Source organism: Diuraphis noxia, unplaced genomic scaffold (assembly GCF_037042655.1).
Source record: "Diuraphis noxia isolate RWA-SAM2 unplaced genomic scaffold, SU_Dnox_SAM2 contig0002, whole genome shotgun sequence".
NCBI lineage: Eukaryota > Metazoa > Arthropoda > Insecta > Hemiptera > Aphididae > Diuraphis > Diuraphis noxia.
Window position 1 is genome coordinate 78,457,271 of NW_028301712.1, and position 24,693 is coordinate 78,481,963.

General features: G+C 33.2%; 1 protein-coding gene across 1 annotated transcript; it reads left to right on the plus strand.

Annotated features, from left to right (window-relative positions):
- The first annotated feature begins 330 nt into the window (after positions 1-330).
- LOC107166660 (uncharacterized) lies at positions 331-18,680 on the plus strand. Its single transcript, XM_089221020.1, has 3 exons — positions 331-416; positions 4,950-17,219; positions 17,316-18,680. Exons 1-3 carry the CDS (start codon positions 354-356, stop codon positions 18,474-18,476), a joined length of 13,494 nt encoding a protein of 4,497 aa, XP_089077146.1. The 5' UTR covers positions 331-353; the 3' UTR covers positions 18,477-18,680.
- The last annotated feature ends 6,013 nt before the right edge of the window (positions 18,681-24,693 follow it).

Here is a 24,693-nt window from a genome sequence, read left to right on the forward strand (position 1 = left end):
ACAGTAATTTTATTTTCATTTTACCAAAATGAGTTAAAGTAGAATACATTTAGAAAATTTTTCGATTCTATCGTCAGCTTAGGATTTTAAAAGTTGCTAAATATTTTACAAAATGTAACAAAAAACAACTGCTGTATTCAGCAATCAATTTTTGTTTTTTTTTAACCTTTTGTTTCTATTTTACACTAAAAATTGTTATAAAAATTTCAAGAGTTAATAACAACCGATAATTGTATAATTGTTAAAACTGGCAACTACAATTACTCGTTGGCTTATCTATATATAATATATAATACACCTGATTGACGTTTAGTAGACTTCGAGTCTATACTGTACATGTCAACGATTTTAAAATGTTGTACTTAAAAGTTTCGTCGAGTGTACTTATAGCAGTGATATTAATCTGTATAATACAGGTAGGTGAAATATTATTTTTTAAGAGAGAACTATACGTCGTATACTATACGTAATGTTTACCACTAAAAACAAATAAATCTAATAGATAGGGATATTACCAGGAATTATTATTTTTGTATTTATTAAAACACAAATTATCAACCAGATATTATAGTTCAGACCCTCAGAACCAAAACTAATTCAATGAATGTTTAACTTTTAACTAAATAACGCTATTTAATGAGTTTTTCCCGTTTTGGGTCAAAAAGTAACATCAATCTGGATTTTAAAGTCTTAGATAGGTAAAATTGTTGATCGATTGGAAAATTATTCAGATTTATATAAAATACGGAATATGGTTCTAATAATTGGTAACTTAAGTCACATATTCTTATGATATGAACCAATATTTAAACCATAATTTTCAGTAATGCAAACATTCTCAAAAGAAACTACTTATATTTTATTTACAAAACATTTATAGTTTCAAGTAGGTAACTTTTAAAAATTATAATGTATGTACTAATTTTTAGATGAATAATAGGATATACTAAAAAATGGTTTCAAAATAAAAATCAGTTGAATTTAAATTCAAATATCTATTGTTTCAATACACAGATATGTTCAAGTTACTATAAAAAGTTAATGTTGAACATTAAAAATTATCAATAAAAGGGGTTTTTTAAAAATGTGTACAAAAAGGCTTATGAAATATGTTTTAATAAGTGCATATCGATATAGCAATGAATGGTGGTTGAAGGAACTTATGAAAGTTGATCTGTGAAGATTTGACGCGTTTCCCATGATATAACATGTACAATATTTATTTTATAATTTATTAGAACCAAAATATTAAATAAGTGTATTGAAAAACATCATCTACATGATCTAAATCATTTATTTGTTTTCAACTTTTTTTGTTTATGTTTGTAAAAATAAAGAATGACACTAAGATTAGAATCTAAATAATAGGAGTAGTTAAAATTAAAGGATAGCAATTTTCTTGTAAATTATGAAGGAGAAGCACAGTGGAAAAATATAGGATATTTAATTTTTGAAAATAGGAAATATTTTCAAATGTTCTTTTCAAGCTTTTACAGTCCTTGAAGAACTTTCCCTGCCTCTACTAAGTTCCTCCATCTAACTCTATCAACGATGTCTGCTATTGTCACTCCCTAGGTGCCCTTGTTGAGATCATCGTTGACCCTGTCTGTCCAGCGACCCCTAGGTCTTTTCTTATTTATCTTTCCTTCTAGAGCTTTCTTTAAGTTTCCCTTTGACCTCCATACACGCCCTGACCACTCAATTCATTTACTCATGAGGTAAGCATTAATACCAGGTTTATAGTAAAGTTGTTGTACTTCTTTATTAGTTTTTCTTCTATACTCTTTATTTTCTAAAATAGGTTCATATATTCTTCTAAGTACTTTTCTTTCAAAACAAGCCATTTTTTCCAAGATATTTGAAATCTTGTTGAAAGGCAAATTTTTTAACCAGTAAATCTGAGTTATCTCTTGTTCCCCTAACCATGACTAAATATTTTGTTTTGCCTTGGTTTACTTCCAGACCCATTAGCTTCGCCGCTTTAATTAAATAATTTGTTCTTGTCACGTATAGCCTATAATAAGTATGTCGTCTGCATAGACGAGGAGCGTACAGTTGAACAAAATCTCTATGCCTTGACGCATTGGCATTGATCTGACCACCTTTTTCAAGCGTTAAATTAAAAATAACCAGCGCATCACTCTGTTTAAGATCTGGTTTTAACTTCAAAACTCTTCGATATACCGTTGCCCAACTTCACCTTGCACAAGGTATGCGTATTGCATCTTTTTATCAGACGGATAAGTTTTTTTAGGGGTTCCAAATTCCTCTAGGGCCGTCCACAATTCATCTCGATTTATGCTGTCGTATGCCTGCCTGAAGTCAATAAAATACAAGAGGACATCCTTTCCAAATTCATAAAATTTTTCCATTATTTGCCTACTAATGAAAATATTGTCAGAAGTGGTTAATCCTCTTAGAAATCCACTTTGATAGTCTCCAATTATATCTCTAGGAGTATACTTCCAATCGTCGTAATAACGTCAGGAATAGAATTTTGTAGCATGAGTCTAAGAGCGTAATGCCCCTGTAATCATTGTATCCATAGGATCGCCATTCTTGAATATGCGACAAATGATGGCTGTTTTCCAATCTTCAGGTATTCGGCCGGTGTTCCATATTTCTTTTAGTAGTCCTGGCATTTTTGGAACAAGTTATTGAGTACCAATCTTTATTAGCTCAGAATTAGTATTATCCTCACCGGGGGCTTTATTGTTTTTCAAAATCCCGATTAGATCTTCGACCTCTTCACGGTTTGGTTCCTCAGGAGAGGCAGTGTTGTATAATATATCACAGTTTCACATTTCTTCGTATCTTCGTGATCAATATTTAGGATATTCTCAAAATGTTTTTGAAACTTTTGGATGATGCCTTCTTCATTTGTAATCAAGTTTACATCATGATACTTGGCTATAAGGGTTTGAGCTTTTAAACCTTCCTTTATCGATCTGCATTTTTTAAAGAATATTCTTGGGTTGAGCCTATGTTCTTCTATTTTTTGGATAAGTTTTTTTTCGCTGCTCTTTTTTCTTGTCTCAATATTTTACTGGCTATTTTTTTTGTTTTTGATAAATTCTTCTATATTGTTAGGGATGGGTCTTGTATCAATATTATTCTGCTTCTGTACGTTTTTCTATGGCTTCCCAACATCGATAATTAAACTATGATTTATTACCGTTGGATGTGCATTCTTTTTTAAATATTTCAGCTGATTGGTTAATCGAGTTTTTAACTATGTTCCATATTTCATCAAGGTTTTGCTCTGCATTTTGGAATCTTTTCGTAAGTTCGTCATTCAGATTATCTCGGTATATTTTTGCTCTCTCTTGATCTTTAGTTTTCTCAATTTCCAGGTGTGTTTTACCTTTTAATTTTTTCTAATTCCAAATATTAGCCTGTTTGATTTTAAACTATGCTATGACCAGGTAGTGGTCTGTGTCTCCATCTGCTCCTCTATAGCTTCTGACTTGTCTAATATTAGTTCTGTATCGTTTATCTATAATTATATGGTCGATCTGGCTTTTAGTTCTTCCATCTGGAGATACTCAGGTTTCTTTACGTTGAAACTGAGTGCTACTTATTACTAATCCTTTGATTGAGGCGAAGCTTAATTATCTCAAACTATAATCTTTCACTGTGTATAATTTCCTATAGTACGTCAAAATGCGTGTTAACTCCCTACTTGGGCATTTTGGTCACCAACTAAAATTCTTATGCAGTTTTTGGGTATTAAATCGTATACTCTTTCTAGATTATAGTAAAAAGAGTTTTTATAATCATCGTCTGCCATTTTTGTTGGTGCATAACAGTTGATTAATGCAAAATTAAAGGGCTTATCTTGAATTATTAAGCATTATAATTGATCATCAACTGATTCGAATTTCATTACTAATTTTAGTAATTGTAAAACCCACTCCAAACTCGTGTCTTCCATTGTCGTTTCCATTATAGAAAACTGTCAAGTTATTTGGTTTAATATGTCAGGATTCTGGTCATCTTACTTCATGGAGGGCGACTAACTCTACATTATATTCTTTAACTATACTAGTCATACATTTTAGGGCCCCTCTCTTGTACAGAGATCTTATGTTCCATGTTAAAAATCGAAATATTCCAGGTTTTCCGGTTCCAGTTCCAATTCTATTTCCCAAATTATCTGTTATTTGCTGAGGTTTAGTAGTAGTAGGTTTCGTAACATACATTTTTTTTTCTAGGGCGGGTCGTTAGCCCACCAACAAACTCCCAACCTGGAGGACCAGCTGAGCAAACTAATTAAGATCTTGTAGCCCCGAGTTCATCAAATTCGTAGTGTTAATTGCTTATCACCCCCCCCCCCCCCCAAGGGGGAATATTTTCAAATACTACGTAAAATAACTTAATGTTAATTATCACTTTTTAATGGGTTGCAAAAATTGTGTGAATTTTCAATGACCAGAATTGTTTCAAAGTAAAAAGAAGTTAAGGGATCTTCGAACATATCATTGATACCTGAAGTACATATTAAGCATTTTACATCAATACAGTAATATCAGTAACATAAATATAAAATTAACCAACGTAAATAAGTAAAAAAAAAGTTATTGATGAGGGCATTCTATTTATATAGATTTATCGAATTATTAGTTATGGAATGTTACAACAATTAAAAAAAAAATTTAACTAACAAAATGTATTTAAATTCTTATTTTTAATCAATAGGATAAAAAGTTTACTCAGTTAATTTGCTTTTCTTTTAGTTTATTATGGTAACAATTTGACAGATACAAAAAAAAGTTTTGTCTATTTTTATATACATTTATACTTTGAACTATTAAGAAAAACATATACAGTTTATCTAAAATTGTGTACATTCTTTCTTACACTCAACCCTGTTTATCATGGTAAATTTATGTTTTTAATAAAAATACTTTTTAATGATAATTTTTGAATGTGTATTTATATAATTTCAGAATGCGATTTCACTCACTATAGATCACCAAGTTACTGATAATAAGTGGTCAACACTGGAAACTTCAACAGATCAAAAGGACTTGAAAAAAATTTCAAACCTCTGTAAATTGTCTCTTAATAACTTCAATGAAAAATTAGTAAATACGAAAAATATTGCTAACAAAAAACTACCTGAACCGAATAAGACAACGGAAGATATAGCTAATTTAGTAAGTGAAATAAAAACTCAAGTAAAAAATGCATCTGCAGATCTTGTTACTGTAAGAAAGTTAGTACAAAAAGCTGCTTTACGATTTAGAGACACATTCAAATCGCTTATATCATTTACTGAATTAGATAATGAATTTGTGAATAAGGAATTAGAAAGTATTCAGAAAACAACAGTTGATAAAAAAAAACCATTGGTAAATCGTGTCATTCGATCATTTGGAAACCGGTATGATCTTAATAAATTAGCCAACAAGGTTCTTGAAATATCATCTGATCATGAACACTTAAAAAATGATTATAATGGAAAAAAAAAAATTGTTACAAAAGAATTTAATTCATTGTGGAATTCTTTATCTAATCATTCGAAAACTATGAATGATAATGCATTAAATGCCTTGAACACTTTTTTCGAAGGTATAAAATCTGTTAAAAATGTGAAAAAGAAAGTTAAGACTCTGGGAGAAAACGCTCTGGATGAAATAAAAATAGGAGATGATATTATTAAACTAAAAAATGCAGTTGAATTAGCTAAATCGTTGAAATTGAAGTTTGAAGATGAATGGAATCTTGATTCTGGAGAATTAACTTACAGTGAAGAACAGAAGAAATCTAGTTTAATTGATGAAAATCAGTCTTATGTCCAGGAAAATGAACAAGATAAATCTAACGAGAATGTTTCTATCAACGATACAGAACCTGGTCTGCCCGAAAATGAACGAAAATTAAACGAATTTTACGAAGATAAAAAAGAAATCATTCAACCAGAAGTTTCAAATAAAAACCAAAATGTTATGGATGAAGTTGAATTAAAATCAGATTCTTCTATTCAAGAAGCATCATTTAGCCCTGATATTAATAATAACGAGGAACTTATCAAACCATTTAAAGACTTAACAAATAATATTAGGGATAAAAGAACAAGTAGAGAAAAAACTTCAATACTATCATGGGAAAACCTTATACAACTAAATAACCCAAGGGTTAGTCAACAATCAATGAAATGCAAAAATCTATTGAATAATATAACAACAGACTTTGATAATATAAAAAATGCAGCTAAAACATCAATACAAGCAACAAAAAATTACAAAAATTTACAATTGATTGAAAATGATACCATCAAACAACTATATGATAAAATGGTAGATACAAATATGAAACTTTGTGATTATCTAGTTGAAGCAGCAGATAATGTTTGTGTAGATATAACCCCAATAAATAAAAGATATGAAACAAAATTTAAAAATGATCCAAATATTAAACGTATAAAATATTTATTAGGTAAGCAATACGATCCTAATCAGTATATTCTAAAAATTTTAAGTGACGCAAAGAATGGAAATGGGATTGGCGGCATGAAAAAAACTACGTATTATAAAATGTTGGTAATAGCCTATAATTTGAATCATGAAACACAAGAAATGGAAAATGCTGCATTGTACGCAATGAATAAGATCTATGAAGGACAAACAGCTGTAAATGATTTACAAAAAAAGTTTAATAAGGAAAAAGCGTCAAAAGCATGTTTTATAAAAAATATTTTACTTGAAAAAGAAAATGAAGAGGACAGCAAAAACAAAGAAGAAAATAAGGAAAAAGTAAACAAATGTATAAATGATGAAGACACTAATAAAGAACCATTCAAACCTGAAGTAAACTTGGATTCAGTCGATGCACTACAACTACCAGCAGTTAACGACGATGGTGAAACAATCGAAAATAATAACGAAAGCGAAAAAATTTCAAATGAAAATTCTGCTGAAAATTCAGATCCAGACATATCCAATAATGCCGATAACAAACGTGATGCAGATAGTCCTGAAAATTTAGAACATGAAAAGATTATTTCAATCGAAGAAAATATTACTCACGACGAAACTGATGAAGAAAGGACCTTAGTCAAACCCAAAGTGGAACATATCGGGAAGATGATAGACCCTAAAGATGGTAACGAAAAATATGAAGAATATGAAACATCAGACGAAAAAGGAAATACAAATTTAAATAAGTCAACCGATAAAAATTTCAACCATATTGAAACATCAAATAAAGTCGGTGAGAATAACTCCGATAAAGCTTTGAATCCAGAATTATCAGATCATAACGATGATGGCGCAAATGACATGGTAGAAAATGAACCAGAAATAAGTATAGTTCCCAAAGATCAAAATGATTCAAACGAATACGGTAAAAATTATGATGACATGATTAATAGAAGACCTAAAACGTTGAAAACACAAAACCCTGATAACAATATAGAAGATGTAGAACCTGAAAATATGACTGGAGAAACAGTTGATTTAGGTGACAATGAAAATCTAAATAGCGTTGAAGGTGCAGAACTCAAACGTATAAAAAATGAAAATATTTTACCAACAGCAGAAAGTATGGAAGAAGATTCATCATCAATCGAATCAATTGATGTAGAAAGTGAAAAAAATTACCCCGACGAGTCAAATCAAAACGATCCTAAACGTAAAACTTATCAGAATAACTCAAATCAGCCCAATAATATATCGAAACATCTTAAAAAACAAAAAAAAACAAAGAATGCACAAGAAATATCGGGAGAACTTAATACAGATATACCCCTAGAAAATGAATCTCGCGATGACTATAAAAACAATGAAACACCCAACAAAAGTTCTGATCAAGATACAAGACACATCAATAACGGCGAACATGATTCAGAAACCCCAGAATACAATCACTCAATGGAACAAGCTCCAGAACCATTATCCCACGAAGAATTGGAAGAGCCAAATGATACTAATCAACTCAATGACGCTGATAGACAACCAAAAACGATGAAGAGAGGCCATGGAAGACGAAAAGACAATAAAGATGGCAATGAATTACCAGAAGACAATAATACTGATGAAACCCCGGAACATGGATATCCAGATGACTATGAAAACATTGAAACTCCAAGCGAAAATCCTGATCGTGATACAAGTCACAACAATGACGTCGAACATGATTCAGAAACCCCAGAATACAATCACTCAATGGAACAAGCTCCAGAACCATTATCCCACGAAGAATTGGAAGAGCCAAATGATAGTAATCAACTCAATGACACTGATAGACAACCAAAAACGATGAAGAGACGCCATGGAAGACGAAAAGACAATAAAGATGGCAATGAATTACCAGAAGACAATAATACTGATGAAACCCCGGAACATGGATATCCAGATGACTATGAAAACTTTGAAACTCCTATCGAAAATCCTGATCATGATACAAGTCACAACAATGACGGCGAACATGATTCAGAAACCCCAGAATACAATCACTCAATGGAACAAGCTCAAGGACTATTATCCCACGAAGAATTGGAAGAGCCAAATGATAGTAATCAACTCAATGATTCTGATAGACAACCAAAAACGATGAAGAGACGCCATGGAAGACGAAAAGACAATAAAGATGGCAATGAATTACCTGAAGACAATAATACTGATGAATCCCCGGAACATGAATCTCCAGATAATTATGATAACTTTGAAACTCCTAGCGAAAATCCTGATCATGATACAAGTCACAACAATGACGGCGAACATGATTCAGAAACCCCAGAATACAATCACTCAATGGAACAAGCTCCAGAACCATTATCCCACGAAGAATTGGAAGAGCCAAATGATACTTATCAACTCAATGACGCTGATAGACAAACAAAAACGATGAAGAGACGCCATGGAAGACGAAAAGACAATAAAGATGGCAATGAATTACCTGAAGACAATAATACTGATGAATCCCCGGAACATGAATCACCAGATGACTATGAAAACTTTGAAACTCCTAGCGAAAATCCTGATCATGATACAAGTCAAAACAATGACGTCGGACATGATTCAGAAACCCCAGAATACTATCACTCAATGGAACAAGCTCCAGGACCATTACCCCACGAAGAATTGGAAGAGCCAAATGATAGTAATCAACTCAATGACGCTGATAGACAACCAAAAACGATGAAGAGACGCCATGGAAGGCGAAAAGACAATAAAGATGGAAATGAATTACCTGAAGACAATTATACTGATGAAACCCCGGAACATGAATCTCCAGATGACTATGAAAACTTTGAAACTCCTAGCGAAAATCCTGGTCAAGATACAAGCCACAACAATGACGTCGGACATGATTCAGAAACCCCAGAGTACAATCACTCAATGGAACAAGCACCCGAACCATTATCCCACGATGAATTGGAAGAGCCAAATGATAGTAATCAACTCAATGACGCTGATAGACAACCAAAAACGATGAAGAGACGTCATGGAAGACAAAAAGACAATAAAGATGGCAATGAATTACCAGAAGACAATAATACTGATGAAACCCCGGAACATGAATCTCCAGATGACTATGAAAACTTTGAAACTCCTATCGAAAATCCTGATCATGATACAAGTCACAACAATGACGGCGAACATGATTCAGAAACCCCAGAATACAATCACTCAATGGAACAAGCTCCAGGACCATTATCCCACGAAGAATTGGAAGAGCCAAATGATAGTAATCACCTCAATGACGCTGATAGACAACCAAAAACGATGAAGAGACGCCATGGAAGACGAAAAGACAATAAAGATGGCAATGAATTACCTGAAGACAATAATACTGATGAATCCCCGGAACATGAATCTCCAGATAATTATGATAACTTTGAAACTCCTAGCGAAAATCCTGATCATGATACAAGTCACAACAATGACGTCAGACATGATTCAGAAACCCCAGAATACAATCACTCAATGGAACAAGCTCCAGGACCATTACCCCACGAAGAATTGGAAGAGCCAAATGATAGTAATCAACTCAATGACGCTGATAGACAACCAAAAACGATGAAGAGACGCCATGGAAGGCGAAAAGACAATAAAGATGGAAATGAATTACCTGAAGACAATTATACTGATGAAACCCCGGAACATGAATCTCCAGATGACTATGAAAACTTTGAAACTCCTAGCGAAAATCCTGGTCAAGATACAAGCCACAACAATGACGTCGGACATGATTCAGAAACCCCAGAGTACAATCACTCAATGGAACAAGCTCCAGGACCATTACCCCACGAAGAATTGGAAGAGCCAAATGATAGTAATCTACTCAATGACGCTGATAGACAACCAAAAACGATGAAGAGACGCCATGGAAGACGAAAAGACAATAAAGATGGCAATGAATTACCTGAAGACAATTATACTGATGAAACCCCGGAACATGAATCTCCAGATGACTATGAAAACTTTGAAACTCCTAGCGAAAATCCTGGTCAAGATACAAGCCACAACAATGACGTCGGACATGATTCAGAAACCCCAGAGTACAATCACTCAATGGAACAAGCACCCGAACCATTATCCCACGATGAATTGGAAGAGCCAAATGATAGTAATCAACTCAATGACGCTGATAGACAACCAAAAACGATGAAGAGACGTCATGGAAGACAAAAAGACAATAAAGATGGCAATGAATTACCAGAAGACAATAATACTGATGAAACCCCGGAACATGAATCTCCAGATGACTATGAAAACTTTGAAACTCCTATCGAAAATCCTGATCATGATACAAGTCACAACAATGACGGCGAACATGATTCAGAAACCCCAGAATACAATCACTCAATGGAACAAGCTCCAGGACCATTATCCCACGAAGAATTGGAAGAGCCAAATGATAGTAATCAACTCAATGACGCTGATAGACAACCAAAAACGATGAAGAGACGCCATGGAAGGCGAAAAGACAATAAAGATGGAAATGAATTACCTGAAGACAATTCTACTGATGAAACCCCGGAACATGAATCTCCAGATGACTATGAAAACTTTGAAACTCCTAGCGAAAATCCTGGTCAAGATACAAGCCACAACAATGACGTCGGACATGATTCAGAAACCCCAGAGTACAATCACTCAATGGAACAAGCTCCAGGACCATTACCCCACGAAGAATTGGAAGAGCCAAATGATAGTAATCAACTCAATGACGCTGATAGACAACCAAAAACGATGAAGAGACGCCATGGAAGACGAAAAGACAATAAAGATGGCAATGAATTACCTGAAGACAATAATACTGATGAATCCCCGGAACATGAATCACCAGATGACTATGAAAACTTTGAAACTCCTAGCGAAAATCCTGGTCAAGATACAAGCCACAACAATGACGTCGGACATGATTCAGAAACCCCAGAGTACAATCACTCAATGGAACAAACACCCGAACCATTATCCCACGATGAATTGGAAGAGCCAAATGATAGTAATCAACTCAATGACGCTGATAGACAACCAAAAACGATGAAGAGACGCCATGGAAGGCGAAAAGACAATAAAGATGGAAATGAATTACCTGAAGACAATTATACTGATGAAACCCCGGAACATGAATCTCCAGATGACTATGAAAACTTTGAAACTCCTAGCGAAAATCCTGGTCAAGATACAAGCCACAACAATGACGTCGGACATGATTCAGAAACCCCAGAGTACAATCACTCAATGGAACAAGCTCCAGGACCATTACCCCACGAAGAATTGGAAGAGCCAAATGATAGTAATCAACTCAATGACGCTGATAGACAACCAAAAACGATGAAGAGACGCCATGGAAGACGAAAAGACAATAAAGATGGCAATGAATTACCTGAAGACAATAATACTGATGAATCCCCGGAACATAAATCACCAGATGACTATGAAAACTTTGAAACTCCTAGCGAAAATCCTGGTCAAGATACAAGCCACAACAATGACGTCGGACATGATTCAGAAACCCCAGAGTACAATCACTCAATGGAACAAACACCCGAACCATTATCCCACGATGAATTGGAAGAGCCAAATGATAGTAATCAACTCAATGACACTGATAGACAACCAAAAACGATGAAGAGACGTCATGGAAGACAAAAAGACAATAAAGATGGCAATGAATTACCAGAAGACAATAATACTGATGAAACCCCGGAACATGAATCTCCAGATGACTATGAAAACTTTGAAACTCCTATCGAAAATCCTGATCATGATACAAGTCACAACAATGACGGCGAACATGATTCAGAAACCCCAGAATACAATCACTCAATGGAACAAGCTCCAGGACCATTATCCCACGAAGAATTGGAAGAGCCAAATGATAGTAATCAACTCAATGACGCTGATAGACAACCAAAAACGATGAAGAGACGTCATGGAAGACAAAAAGACAATAAAGATGGCAATGAATTACCAGAAGACAATAATACTGATGAAACCCCGGAACATGAATCTCCAGATGACTATGAAAACTTTGAAACTCCTATCGAAAATCCTGATCATGATACAAGTCACAACAATGACGGCGAACATGATTCAGAAACCCCAGAATACAATCACTCAATGGAACAAGCTCCAGGACCATTATCCCACGAAGAATTGGAAGAGCCAAATGATAGTAATCAACTCAATGACGCTGAAAGACAACCAAAAACGATGAAGAGACGCCATGGAAGACGAAAAGACAATAAAGATGGCAATGAATTACCTGAAGACAATAATACTGATGAATCCCCGGAACATGAATCTCCAGATAATTATGATAACTTTGAAACTCCTAGCGAAAATCCTGATCATGATACAAGTCACAACAATGACGGCGATCATGATTCAGAAACCCCAGAATACAATCACTCAATGGAACAAGCTCCAGAACCATTATTCCACGAAGAATTGGAAGAGCCAAATGATACTTATCAACTCAATGACGCTGATAGACAACCAAAAACGATGAAGAGACGCCATGGAAGACGAAAAGACAATAAAGATGGCAATGAATTACCTGAAGACAATAATACTGATGAATCCCCGGAACATGAATCTCCAGATAATTATGATAACTTTGAAACTCCTAGCGAAAATCCTGATCATGATACAAGTCACAACAATGACGTCAGACATGATTCAGAAACCCCAGAATACAATCACTCAATGGAACAAGCTCCAGGACCATTACCCCACGAAGAATTGGAAGAGCCAAATGATAGTAATCAACTCAATGACGCTGATAGACAACCAAAAACGATGAAGAGACGCCATGAAAGACGAAAAGACAATAAAGATGGCAATGAATTACCTGAAGACAATAAAACTGATGAAACCCCGGAATATGAATCTCCAGATAATTATGATAACTTTGAAACTCCTAGCGAAAATCCTGATCATGATACAAGTCACAACAATGACGGCGAACATGATTCAGAAACCCCAGAATACAATTACTCAATGGAACAAGCTCCAGAACCATTATCCCACGAAGAATTGGAAGAGCCAAATGATAGTAATCACCTCAATGACGCTGATAGACAACCAAAAACGATGAAGAGACGCCATGGAAGACGAAAAGACAATAAAGATGGCAATGAATTACCTGAAGACAATAATACTGATGAATCCCCGGAACATGAATCTCCAGATGATTATGATAACTTTGAAACTCCTAGCGAAAATCCTGATCATGATACAAGTCACAACAATGACGGCGAACATGATTCAGAAACCCCAGAATACTATTACTCAATGGAACAAGCTCCAGGACCATTACCCAACGAAGAGTCGGAAGAGCCAAATGATACTAATCAACTCAATGACGCTGATAGACAACCAAAAACGATAAAGAGACGCCATGGAAGACGAAAAGACAAAAAAGATGGCAATGAATTACCTGAAGACTATAATACTGATGAAACCCCGGAACATGAATCTCCAGACGACTATGAAAAATTTGAAACTCCTAGCGGAAATCCAGATCAAGAAACAATACACAACAATTATGGTGAACATGATTCAGGATCCCCAGAATACAATCAATCACTGGAACAGTCTCCAGAACGAATTTCTTACGAAGATTTGGATGAGCCAAATGATAGTAATCAACTCAATGACGTTGATAGACAACCAAATCCAATTAGGAGACGCCATAGAAGACGAAAAAACAATAAAGATGGAAATCATTTACCTGAAGACTATAATACTGATGAAACCCCGGAACATGAATCTCCAGACGACTATGAAAACTTTGAAACTCCTAGCGGAAATCCAGATCAAGAAACAATACACAACAATCATGATGAACATGATTCAGGATCCCCAGAATACAATCAATCACTGGAACAGTCTCCAGAACGAATTTCTTACGAAGATTTGGATGAGCCAAATGATAGCAATCAACTCAATGACGTTGATAGACAACCAAATCCAATTAGGAGACGCCATAGAAGACGAAAAAACAATAAAGATGGAAATAATTTACCTGAAGACTATAATACAGATGAAACCCCGGAACATGAATCTCCAGATGACTATGAAAACTTTGAAGCTCCTACCGAAAATCCTGGTCAAGATACAATACACAATAATGACGGTGAACATGATTCAGGATCCCCAGAATACAATCAAGCACAGGATCATTCTCCAGAACGAATTTCTTACGAAGATTTGGATGAGCCAAATGATAGTAATCAACTCAATGACGTTGATAGACAACCAAATACGATGAGGAGACGCCATAGAAGACGAAAAAACAATAAAGATGGAAATCATTTACCTGAAGACTATAATACTGATGAAACTCCAGAACATGAATCTCCAGATGACTATGAAAACTTTGAAGCTCCTAGCGAAAATCCTGGTCAAGATACAATACACAACAATGACGGTGAACATGATTCAGGATCCCCAGAATACAATCAAGCACAGGATCAGTCTCCAGAACGAATTTCGTACGAAGATTTGGATGAGCCAAATGATAGTAATCAACTCAATGACGTTGATAGACAACCAAATACGATGAGGAGACGCCATAGAAGACGAAAAAACAATAAAGATGGCAATGATTTACCTGAAGACTATAATACTGATGAAACCCCGGAACATGATTCTCCAGATGACAATGAAAACTTTGAAACTCCTAGTGGAAATCCAGGTCAAGATACAAGACACATTAATGACGGTGAACATGATTCAGGATCCCCAGAATACAATCATGCACAGGATCATTCTCCAGAACGAATTTCTTACGAAGATTTGGATGAGCCAAATGATAGTAATCAACTCAATGACGTTGATAGACAACCAAATATGATGAGGAGACGCCATAGAAGACGAAAAAACAATAAAGATGGCAATGATTTACCTGAAGACTATAATACTGATGAAACCCGGGAACATGATATTCCAGATGACAATGAAAACTTTGAAACTCCTAGCGGAAATCCAGGTCAAGATACAAGACACATTAATGACGGTGAACATGATTCAGGATCCCCAGAATACAATCAAGCACAGGATCAGTCTCCAGAACGAATTTCTTACGAAGATTTGGATGAGCCAAATGATAGTAATCAACTCAATGACGTTGATAGACAACCAAATACGATGAGGAGACGCCATAGAAGACGAAAAAACAATAAAGATGGCAATGATTTACCTGAAGACTATAATACTGATGAAACCCCGGAACATGATACTCCAGATGACAATGAAAACTTTGAAACTCCTAGTGGAAATCCAGGTCAAGATACAAGACACATTAATGACGGTGAACATGATTCAGGATCCCCAGAATACAATCATGCACAGGATCATTCTCCAGAACGAATTTCTTACGAAGATTTGGATGAGCCAAATAATAGTTATCAACTCAATGACGTTCATAGACAACCAAATCCAATGAGGAGACGCTATAGAAGACGAAAAAACAATAAAGATGGAAATCATTTACCTGAAGACTATAATACTGATGAAACCCCGGAACATGAATCTCCAGATGACTATGAAAACTTTGAAACTCCTAGCAGAAATCCAGGTCAAGATACAAGACACATTAATGACGGCGAACATGATTCAGAAACCCCAGAATACACTCACTCAATGGAACAATCTCCTGAACCAAGATCCCACGATGAATTGGAAGAGCCAAATGATAGTAATCAACTCAATGACGTTGATAGACAACCAAAAACGACGAAGAGACGCTATAAAAGACGAAAAAACAATAAAGATGGCAATGATTTACCTGAAGTCTATAATACTGATGAAACCCCGGAACATGTATCTCCAGATGACTATGATAACTTTGAAACTCCTATTGAAAATCCAGGTCAAGATACAAGACACATTAATGACGGTGAACATGATTCAGGATCCCCAGAATACAATCAAGCACAGGATCAGTCTCCAGAACGAATTTCTTACGAAGATTTGGATGAGCCAAATGATAGTAATCAACTCAATGACGTTGATAGACATCCAAATACGATGAGGAGACGCCATAGAAGACGAAAAGACAATAAAGATGGCAATGATTTACCTGAAGACTATGATACAAATGTAATTCCGAAATATGAATCTCCAGAAATCTATGACAACATCGGATCACCGATGTATTCTGATATTGAAATTGAAACACCAAGAATTTTGTCATCCAATGTTGTTGATATACCTATGAATGCTAAAATACCACGACTGCGTAAAGTTAGACACCCCAAAACTTTTAATGAAAATTATAATGAACCAGAAGTTGTTAATGATAGAAATGCCAATTATTCGTTTGATAATAATAACTGTCCTTGCCACGACGAAAATAATTTATGTAGATGTTCCAACATTCATTCTACAAGAAACTCAAAATATCCTAGAAGAAAAAAAAATTTTTCTACAAAGAAAAATCCTTCAGTAGATATTATTACTCCTTATTATCTAGATGAGTATGGTAGAATTAAAAACGATGAAAAATCTGTAAGAAACTTACAGACACCACAAAATTATGCTGGAATTAACCAGAAAAAAAAGAGGCATTTAAAACGTATTATAACATATAAGGTTAACAAAGCAACAAATGAAAGAATTAAAGTTGACGAGCAAACATATTCCACTTCAGATGAGTTATCACATACTCCAAAAAATAAATTAGAATCAATTAAAACTGAGGTCTCTGATGATCTAAATACGAATAAGAACAATAACGACTATTCTTCATTTTTGGTAATTATTTATTCATTTTTATCAATAAAATAAATTAAATGTTATATTCCTTATAATATTATAGAGTTGTTTAAAATTATTATTCTTTCGTTTTAGTTTAAGGAGTACAACACGGATCAATGCAAACGTGATGCATACGATAGATTTAAAAAGGTCCATTCACAAAATACCAAAGATATTGCTTATCAAATTATTTTAGACACGAATAATATGCGAAGTAATATATTAGCAACAGTGAAAAATGCTTTAGGAAAAGTGAAAGTCTCCAAAACACTTAATGACGTTGATCAAAGTTTAAGAACAGTCAGTAACTCTCTGAAAACAGGTTTGAAACAAACTGTCCGTGATTTGGTTACCAAATTGATTCGGTTAGCTAAAGGTTTTTGGAAAACAGTGGAAAACCTCAGTTACTTATACAAGAATGGTCCTCAGACAACATACAAAATGTTATCCAATATTTTAAAAAATGAATCAACCATTCCAGATTCAGCTAAAGATGTATTAAAACTTATTTCTCCACAATTTGACGTGGATGAATTAATAAATAATATCTTAGAAAAACCTTTCAATACAAAAACATTGAATGAGAAAAAGGCCAAAGCTCAAAGAAGACTTATTAATCTGTCAAAGCACATGGACACGGCAATAAGCAATATTGACTGCTGTGTACTATCTGCCATGTCTATTGTAGGCATCGGAGCGGAGACGTTAAAAGTTCTGAAATCTGGGAGGGTAATTATGAATGATAATCATCCTAGGGTGAAAGCACTGAGAGATGCTGTGGCAATAATTAAATCGGGTAAAAAAATCATAAACAATAACCGAGGTTTTACATCAAAATTGATAGGTTTAGATGGCTCCACTGAAAATGACAAATATAACGATGGCGAGGATCCACAGGAAGTAGCTCAGAAAAACGAAGATATTTTAAATGCTGTACCTGACCTAGAAGATAATATGACTTTACCAACAAAAGTTCCAAACAAACGACATCCGTTGAGTGTAATTGTTGTGCATCCGAACAATGATATTGATTACAAAGAAGTGACAGACACTTCACAACTCAAAAAATTCGTTGGAGACCAGTCGAAAAAATACAAATTTCAATATAAAAATAATCATCCTAGATTTTTAAAACTAATTGATAAAAAAATATTCTACAATGTAGTTGCAGATGTTAAGAAAAAGGCTGAAACAAATGGAATGAGCAAAAAAGAAATGGTACAAGATATTATTGATAATTTGAAGAGTAGATGAACGTAATTACGATCATAAATTTGAATGAATGTTTTTATTATTATTTATAAAAATGCTGTTATTACGCTAAAGAAATGATAAATCTTGTATTTAATATGTTAAATATTTTTAACTCTTAGTTCGTAATGAAATCGTCAAAAATATACAACTTTGTATGATAAATAATTCAATTTATTATAGAATTGATATTTCGTTGAAACAAAATATTACAGCTTTTTAATTATTTCGGTATATATTACAGGTAGTACCTAGGCTTATGATAATTTAATTTACTATTTTTGTTTACTAAAATTAATTTTAATAGGTACTAACGTGAATGTTCAATATTCAACGGTTATGATTGATAGTCGTCATTAAAATTGTATTATATGCACTTTTAAGACAAGTGATACCTTTATCTACACTTAAGTGACCGAAATACTACGAATTGATCATTTTCTATTTAGCTCTCAAGATTTGATAGTACTTACTGTTTAGACTTTTCGTCTTCAATACCCATGAATTAAACGATTTTAAATTGAACTCAAAGACAGAAAGAATTAAGTTTTGCAGTGTAGCTATTAAAATTAAAATAAACGATATTAGGTACGAAAATATTTTATTAAAATACGATTTATTCAATCAAAATGTTTCACCAAACGTCATACTAGCCGATAGCGGTCTAAAGCATTATACGAGTACATTTGACACTTATGAGTTATGGTCAACTAAATATTTTTGGTTGGCTATTTATGCTATATATAAATAGAATTATAAAAAATGTATAAGGTATTAATAACCTCATAATAAAAAAATCGAGCAGGTGGTTAACGTTTTGCTGCTATAAATTACTCTAGAGAGAGAGTCACTGTAATAGATGTATTAAATTTGAATTCATTAATATAAAAAAACGATTCTTATCGAAGACAGTCTGTCAGCCTACTACTAAGTATATTTAGTGATATTATTGTGATTAAAGTGATTTATTTTACTATATTATAGGCGTTATTACCTACTGTACTTCTAAGTTCTGTTGAATTTTATAGCAGGTTAAATATATTTTGTCGAAAAAATTGCATTTGAAAATGACATTGTGAATATAATGTATTATAACTTGCATAAAAAAATAACAATTACCCAGGGATAATATTTTTAAATTAAAAAAAAAAACCAATTAAAATCGTTAATTTTTATTCAAATATCTAGTGTTTTATCTAAATTTGAACTTTAAATAATTATCAAAAAAGAAATGTGAAAAAATGACAATAGGCACAACTAATCAAACAAAAAACACAGAGTACCTGGTGGAATGACAAAATAAAAGAAGCAATATCCAATAAAAATAAAGCACTAACGAATTTCAAAAAAAATAAAACCTCCGAAAATCTTATCGAACTCAAAAGACTCAAAGCCAAAAGCAAATTCCTCATAAAAAACAGTAAAAAGGAATCATGGAACATATTATACACATCCACTATCAATGGAAAACAGTGCTCGACTTGGCAAAATCAAAGTAGAGGGACTCTGTTTACTATAAAAAAAGAGCGTCCCCATCACTTATTAAATGTTAACAAGCCGTGGGGGCTACGCCCCCACACCCCCTATTACTCCTCTCTAAATAATTTAGAAAACATTTATAAATAATCAACTTCGAAAAAATTTACTGTAAATATTATAATGTATATTTTTGTTAAAACTTATAAAATATTCGAAAGTGATTAAATAAAAAACAATTAATTTTAACTATTTATTTAAATAATTCCATAACTTATCATAGGTTTGTTCTTTTTTCTTATCTTCTAATTTTATCCTTTTTGGACAACAGTTTTCTTCTGCATCTCTTTTACCACTTAATATCCAAGATTTTACATAGCTACTAGGTATAAAACTATTAGTGGGTGGACCTACACATTGTATTAATAACAATGATGAAATATGGTTTGGCGTTAATGCATTTCTTTTCCAAGTGACTGTATTATTCATGGTACTAAAACTTCTTTCGCATTCAGAAGATGAAATTGCTACTGTATTAATTGCAACTATTAATGGTCTTAATGAGTGAATGTGTGACAATTTTACATTCTTAAATTCTTGTCACCATATTGAATGTCATATTTATCTGGCCAATTTTGTACATTCAGTACATCCAAATCTTTAAGGAGCTCATCATATTTTTCTTTAAATATATTACCTGATGTTGATGATATATATGAATAATATAACCTTTGCTAATTAGTTTCTCTTGGTACCCAAATCAATTTTTAATTTTTTTTTCAAATTAAATATCAACCCAATAATTTCACTGCTTGAATGTGAATGGTTGTTATATTGTTTTGTACAATTATGTAATGTGTAATTATTAATTACATGAAACTATATTCTATAACCAACCATATAATTAATTAAATAGATTTAAAAAAAATATTTACTAACATTGTAACAAATTAAAATTAATATATTATTCTTAATCACCTGTTGTGGCTTTACTACATCAATATTTGCGTTTGAAGTACTTGTAATTATTTGAGTCTTTTCTGTTTTATCAACATTATCAGAACTCATATAGAATATTAAAAAAATTAGAGATAGAATAAGCATCTGTAGATATGGTGTGTTCAAATATATTTTTCTAAATCATTTATAAGTATTATAAAGTATAATATAGTATCTTGTGCCTAGTGACCAAGTATACTAGTATATACTATTTATACCTTCTTAATCTAAGTTTAACATTTTAATAAATTACTGTTGTTACTGAGTGTTTGAGTAATTATTGATTATCTACTTACTTTCATCTGTTTTTTAAAATATGAAAATAAATCACTTCGTGGTCTCTTTTTTTCAGTCATTGTGTTAATAAATAATAATATAATAATAATTGTTCTAGTAGTCTTATATAATAAAATGAAAGTTCAAAGTAATAATGAAATAAAACAGTTTAAACTTATAAAATTAAAAACTTTCAAACTTAAATCTATGATAAATGATAATTCATAACAATTATTAGTGAATAATGATAACAGTGGTAAGTACTGGTAACTGATAAATGATAATATAATACTTTGGTTATGAAATATGAAGATAATAATAATAATAATAATACATCTAAGGTAAAAAAATAAATATGATTTGATTCGTGCATTTAGATAAAAATGCATAATAATGCAGCGTCCCGTGCGTTCCCCTTAAAAATAAAAGTTGGGGTACGCTAAAATTTCTGAAAAAATAGTTAAGGGACTCCGTCCGCCTGCGTCCCCCCCCCCCCAAGTCGAGCACTTTTTTTCCATTGGAAAAACGAACCCATCACAAGTACAGCAGAACCTCTCTAATCCGTCACCTTCGGAGCTGTGGGTGTGGTCGGAACGCGAAAAAGGTCGGATTATCAGAATATAGAGAACATTTTTATTTACATAATATTACATACAAGATTATATTAGAAATTTATTATATTTTACAATACTTAGAAAAATAGCCAGTTATAGATTTTTGTTTAGCAAATGATATTGTAGACTTAGCTAAGACTAATAAGGGAAATATTAAATTAGCAATTGCAAAAAATAGCAATCCTCCTAAACACGATGGCTAAAATAATCGAAAAAATAGTGAACACTCAACTGATTTGGTTCCTGGAAAAAGCAAATATTCTAACTTACCTGCAAAGTGGCTTCCGAAAACACAGATCCACAATCGACAGCCTTACGATCATTAAGTCAGAAGTAAACGACGCACCAAACTCAAATCAGTACCTCGGTTTGATAAGCATAGACATCTCCAAAGCCTATGATTCTGTATGAAGATACAGAGTGTTACAAATACTATCAAAAATACTAACAGACGGCAACATGTTTAACTACATAAAATGCTTTCTTAACTCAAGACAATTCTCAATCTCTCTTACAAATGCCCAATCAAAAAATTACTCCCAAAAAAATGGAATTCCTCAAGGTTCGTCATTATCGGTCACCCTCTTTCTTTTAGCAATAAACGACATAACTAACACCATAACATTTCCTGTAAAAGCCAACTTTTTCGCAGACGACTTTAATTTCTGGTGCAAAAGTTTTATTCTAAAAACAGTACAACATTCTTACAAGATACAGTTAACAACATCGCAAAATGGTCATCACTGACTGGTTTCAAATTCTCTAGCCTTAAATTCCAATGCATCATATTCTCCAACAAAAGAGGTCAAAAGCACATCAACATCCACTTAAATTACAACCTCATCCCGAATGTAAACACAATTAAAATACTCGAAGTTTATTTTGACAAATGAATCAACTGGTTACATCATCTTAAACAACTCAAAATATCATTGTCAAGAAGTCTCAACATCATAAAAACGATAAGCCATACCACATGGGGAGGGGACGAAGATGCGCTTTTAAAAATTCATAGACATCTCGTCAAATCAAAAACGAAATACGGTGCAACAATCTACCAATCAGCCAAATCCCACCACAAAAATTAATAGATACTTCTATAAACTCCAGCTTAAGATTCGCTATCGATGCGTTTCGATCTAGTCGCACCGAAAGCATTCGAAACCTAGTACTCGAACCCCCATCTGAGCTTAGATACATAGAAAAATCATTACTCTACGCTGCTAGTATCGCAAGAAACTCTGGCAATCCAGCAAACAAATACATTACAGAAATTACCGAGTACGCTAAAGATCATGGTATAGAATTCAATGCGATAACGAAAGTTTAACCCCTCATTTTTCCCCCATGGTCCTTCAATATTGATATAAATCTGGATTTAACTAAATTCAAAAAAGAGCTCTCTTCCCCTATGATTTACAAGAATCACTTAATCGAAATACTCCAAGAAAACAAAAATGCAAACTGTTATTCACCGATGCCTCTAAATCTAATAAAGGAGTGGGAATCGCAATTACTAACCATGACCTCTCTATCAAACTCCCTGAAAGCTGCTCTATATACACGGCAGAAGCCATAGCAATACTCAAAACAATAGAACACATATTACTAAATCGTGATCATGGAAACCCCCACAAAAGCAATCTACTCCTGTCAGACTCACTTTTCTCAATCACGAGCCTCAAAAACCCCTTCAACACTACAGATATACCAAAACTTATACTGCGAAAAACTAGCCTAGCATATTAAACAGGAATCAAAATTTCACTAATATGGATCCCGGGGCACAGCGACATAGAGGGCAATGAAAAGGCAGATCAAGAAGCTAAGATAGCAGCAGAGCACACTGATATACCCATATTGAATATTACCTACTACATTCGCAGACACAAAAAACCAAATTAAAGAACTGACTAAAATCAAATGGAAAACTCACTGGATCGAATAAAACACCAAATTGAGTAAAATTAAAAACTCCATTTTCAGTTGGCCCAACCTCTTCACGAAAAGAAGAGAAAGAGTAATTATGAACAGATTCCGCATCGGACATACTCAACTAACCCACGGTTACCTCATGTCAAAAAATGAAAAACCTATCTGCACAACATGTGGCACCGAACTAACAGTCCAACATATCTTCGCAGAATGCTGACAATACACAGATGTACTCATTCAGCTGAATATCCCAACCACCTTAGACGCAGCCCTCGGTCCAAATGCAGACTCCACACTTCAAAGTTCAAATCTTGACTTTAAAAAAAAAATATGAATTGTACAATTTAATTTAAAATATTATACTTAAGAAACTTTAAAAAAAAAATGTAATTAATGGAACATTTACGACTAATGGCCGTTGTCGCCGATAAATTTTGGTCAATAAAAAAAAAAGAAATCACGCAACATATTTTTAATACTTTTGAACAATTGTAACAATGTACGTATGATGAGTCTTATTGTATTCAATTTTCAAGCTCTTAGATCCGATAAATATTATTCTGCTGGAAAAAAAAAACTAGTAACATTTCAAATTTCAAATTTCAAATGTCTATAAACACCTCAAAACGTGTGACATTTATATGAAGTGTAGAAAAAGATAAAATAAATATTTTATGTAAATTTTAATCTACTGTTATTCGTTTTTTAATTAATAGGTAAGTACATAAGAAAATGTTTCCATGAGAAATGGAGTGAGTATTCAATGTGGTAAAAATTAAACATCAAATGCTCATAAAAATGTAGTTTAATTTTCCAGTAGATATTTTATGTTTAATAAAATTAAACTAACCTATGAGAAAGCTCAAGTTTTTTTGATTAAGCAGAAATTTATTTACTGATATCAATTTATAAAAAATAAT

Excerpts from the sequence above, each read along its gene's own strand:
- LOC107166660 (XM_089221020.1), top strand. The coding sequence starts at position 354 with ATGTTGTACTTAAAAGTTTCGTCGAGTGTACTTATAGCAGTGATATTA. Across the intron at positions 417-4,949 it reads TATTAATCTGTATAATACAG|AATGCGATTTCACTCACTAT; the intron begins GTAGGTGAAATA and ends ATATAATTTCAG. Across the intron at positions 17,220-17,315 it reads ACGACTATTCTTCATTTTTG|TTTAAGGAGTACAACACGGA; the intron begins GTAATTATTTAT and ends CTTTCGTTTTAG.